At 36.4% G+C, this 4,217-nt stretch overlaps 1 protein-coding gene across 1 annotated transcript in view; it reads right to left on the bottom strand.

Annotated features, from left to right (window-relative positions):
- Positions 1-2,309: 2,309 nt before the first annotated feature.
- PREX2 (phosphatidylinositol-3,4,5-trisphosphate-dependent Rac exchange factor 2) overlaps positions 2,310-4,217 on the bottom strand; it is a 182,658-nt gene continuing 180,750 nt past the window's right edge. Inside the window, exon 42 of the mRNA XM_009995562.1 lies at positions 2,310-2,355. Coding sequence (XP_009993864.1) covers positions 2,310-2,355 — 46 coding nt within the window. The remainder of the gene's footprint in view (positions 2,356-4,217) is intronic.

The raw sequence follows: 4,217 nt of genomic DNA, 5'->3' as shown, positions 1-4,217 counted from the left end.
ACCTGATCTATTTGCTAAAACTCAGTGAAAATTACCTACGAGGCCAGTAAAGATTGCAGCTCTTTTAGTGGACATCTAATTGGTTGGTTTGTTCAGCTATTATCAGGAATATACACATTAAGATTAATCCCTAAACATAAAAAAAATTTGACATTGATCAACTGGAATATAAACTTTTAAAAAATTCTTTTACAATCCACAAGAAAATGAAGTGTTACGAAATACTTAATTTGGGGTACTAGGCTGAATGATCATTTCATAGATTAAAAACTGTTTAGCATCCTATTTTTGTAGATGATAGTTACAGAGATAGGTGAAACATCACCAGCTCCAACTTAAAATAAAAATCTAAGTATTCTCCAACCATGAACCCTGTGGTTCCTTGGCCCTTAAACCTCCCTTCCCAGCTGTTAAATCTCCTATAAATCCCTCAGGGACTATCACTGAATCACAGTAGCCAGTATTCAGTAATGTATGTCTGTAGATCCTTGACTTTATTCTCAGAAGATTACACTTGTCTTGGATGAAAAAGCTAAAATTACATACAGAATGCTTTCCCTAAACCAGTACAACACATTGTCATAAAAACAGGCTGCATAATCTGTTGCTGTAGAAGCAAAGATTTAACAAGTTATGGGTGTTAGAGTTCTTGTAAATCATCACTCTTGGACATCTCTTTTGTCATCTGTAAGTCTAAGAATTTACGACAGGATAAACATACTGTGACGAGAATGGATTTTTATTTTTTTTTTAACTCCGTAAGTGCACCTTGCAAAAGGAACAAATCCTCTACATATACCAGACAAGATAAATAGTTTTAATAATGAACATATGTATATTTATAATTTAAGAACAGGCTTCTTAAAGGTCCATCTAATGTTTTTAGAAGCCAGATGTATTGGAATGTGCAGTGAGCTCTGAAAACAGAGGGACAGGAAAAGCAGTTTGAAAAGCTGCAAAATTCTGCAAGTAACCACTGCCTTTTGAAGGACACTTTGATAAATTAGGCACCCACTTTCCATAGACTGTCAGTGGAACATTTAAGCTCAATTTCCTCTGGAAACCCTATCTTTATGTACCACCTGTAATCCCAGAAAACTACAGCTAAAGTTTCTCACCGTTTCTGATACCAGGCTAAATAGATTTATTTTATATTATGGGTCATCAATGAAGCTAACAATGCTGAATAAGGTTTTGAAAAATGCCTCTGGAGAGGTGAGAAGGGAAGAATATAGAAATAAAAATTAGATACAAAAGCCAAGATTTCTGATGCACACACATGAAACGAATTTGGTCAAGTGACTGGCTCATAACTATTTCGCACCCTGTGTTCTCCCCCTGTGTCTATTACTCCATGCTTTCAACAACAAAACAAATTAGACAATTACTGTACTACACAGAGAGACTATTTTGGCATATTTTCAATGCAATTTAAAAAAAAAAAAAAAGATTACTAGTTACAATGATGTATGTGCATGCAACAGATTTTGCCTACTAGCTTATTTTATACTATACAGGCATAGAAGCTCTATGTAGCTGACTTGCCTTGTAGCTAAAAAAACCCAAAGTTCATGTGGGCAAATCTCACTGGAATATGGGAGCTCACAGTCAGGCTGACACCGGCACCATTCTTGGCATGAGGAGGTTACGGATTCTCTGTACGCCTGATGTCTGAACAAGCAGAAACTGAAACATTTTTGATGGTTTTTTTTGCCTGGAGTCTAGTCAATACAGCCTTTCTGAATAAAACACATCCAAAAGTATGAGATCCTGACTGGAATAGCAACTATGGAAATCCTGACTTTCTTTTGAACAGCCATTTGGTCATCCTACATAAAAGAACAGGTTTCTAAAGAGTAAAACTGTTCCTTGTTTTCTTGGTTTAGTTTTTTTTTTTTAATCAAGATTATAGTCCCACAGCTTCCAGTAACTATTAAAAAGTGTAAACTTCAAAGCACAAAGGCAAAATTGTTAATGAAGTGCTCATTATTGCATATCTTCGTCACAGTTTAAGGCAAACATTCTGTATTTAATGTTGGACCGGAAACTGATATGTCAAATCAATCTGATTCCAGTGTATAATTCCTAGGGAAGATTCCTGCTCTACAGATGCCAGAAATGCTTTTTGGAAGTAATTTTTCAATGCCAATGGAGAATATTTAGGGTATTTCTCTTTTTATCCTGAGTAAAGGTGTTTTGTTTTGTTTTTCATCAAAGACCCAGCACATACTGCTATAGTGCAGTAAGATTTTGTCATATAGTCCCAGTATCCTAGGTCATTACTGAATTATTTTCTGGAGCAGTTTTCCTCATTCATCTCCAACAGGTGGTGGTGGTTGGCATAGCTTGTACAATCTGACAATGACAGAAAAAAAAAGCAATGGTTATTCCAAGAGCTTGATCATTACGAAAATGGGCTCAATGAAGGAACACAAACTAAATCTAAGTCTTCTTGCACCGCAAAACAAGAAATACTGAATTCAGTTTAATAATATTTATATAAAACCAGTAAAATCTTATTCAAGAGCATAAATGTTTGCATTGGAAGTGATATTATTAAAACACACATCTATAAGCAATCTTACAAAGACATTGCTATTTGGTCAAGTTTTTGTATTTCTGCACTGAAGTCCCCATTCTGGAGAAAGCTAAATCTCCGTTAAACCAATTATCAGTTGTTCCTCTGAATTTCTAATTTAAAAAACCTGCTTGGTGAATACAATTGCCTCCATTTTTGTTTTGTTTTGGCACAGTTAGACCTCACTCTAACAAAGTCCCCTGTAAAAATGATGTTGTTTAAAGAACCCAAGACAGATGTCAGACAAGCAACACACCAGCATGAAGATTTTAAACTCTCTTCCCTCTCTGTTCTACATGTATGAAGTCAGTATCAGTAAGCTTTAGCTCAAATGACTACCTTAGTACAGACTGAAATAACCACTCCTTCATTAATAAAGGCCTTTGAAGTTCTATTAAATTCTTTTGCCTGGACTTGGTTATTAGCAAGTGTTTGAAACTTTAGCCTAATGTTAGGAATACTGAAAATAAACGACAATCGTTCTGACCTCAGGCTCTCTGCTCTGCAAGTACATCCAGCATTCAGTATCTTTCTGCAACCACAGCAATTAGAACCAGCCACAGCCATGATCTCATTTGGAGATTACATATTTTCCTCAGGGAAAGTGTATCATTGAAGGAATAGCAGAAAGAAGAGATCAAGTATGGCATGGGAAGGAGAAAAAGCATCAGAAGTAAAAAATGAAGAGACAGTGACACAGCATGTGCATGAATACTTAGCACAAAGAATCTCTAATATTGAAAAACACAGAAGCACTAGAAAGACCAGGTTCAGTATACTGGTCTGGCTATAAGCAGGGTGGTGAATTGTCCAGTGGCTTGGGGCCTCAAGGGTATTTAAGATGTTCAGGGTTTCCGAGTTTCCAAGTATATTTTGCAAATTTGCCTGCAAAACATCACATTAATTTATATGACTCCATTTTAACTAATAATAAATTTCAAAACCATACTGCAAACCAAGACAGAAAAAAATAAATAAATCTGTACATATGACTGGGCTCCACAAACAATTCAAGATCAATGGGCTGGTACCATCTTGGCATGATACTCTGCCACTGAAACGAAGTGAGGCGCCGTATGTACGGCTGCCCAGGTGGGTCTTGAAAGCCTCTTCAACATCTACGCATTTCTTTGTCAGAAAAAACATCCTGTGGCTATACAAGAGCAGGGCAGGATAGCTGCTGTTCTCTGATTTCAGTTAACCTTAGGAGTTAAAACCCATGGGACACTGGCAGTGATAAACAAACACTACTGTTTCTGGATGGCAAGAACAAGCAGCATCACCTCCGGCAGCCAAAATGCAATTGCAAACCTGTTTTCAAACCTCCACCATAATGTGTTCTGAAGATCCCAGGGCTCTTGCACATTGTCACCTAGCCAATTCAGAAACATGATCCTTTAAGGTCACATTGTGCAGACATCAGTGTATTTATTAGGAGCCATATACAAGCAAATAAAAATATATCTTATATTTGTATACTAATGAGAGAATAAAATGACATTTATACAGACAAGTATGCAGAGAAAAATAAACAGGAGTTGAGTTACTTGATTCTGCTGGTATAATAAAGCAGTAATATTCAAAACTGGCAAAAGACAAGGCAAAGAACTGAGAACCTGTTTACCCTTACACCAAAAGT

This window comes from Chaetura pelagica, unplaced genomic scaffold (assembly GCF_000747805.2).
Source record: "Chaetura pelagica isolate M959 unplaced genomic scaffold, ChaPel_1.0 scaffold83, whole genome shotgun sequence".
NCBI lineage: Eukaryota > Metazoa > Chordata > Aves > Apodiformes > Apodidae > Chaetura > Chaetura pelagica.
This window is presented reverse-complemented; position numbering and strand designations above follow the sequence as displayed.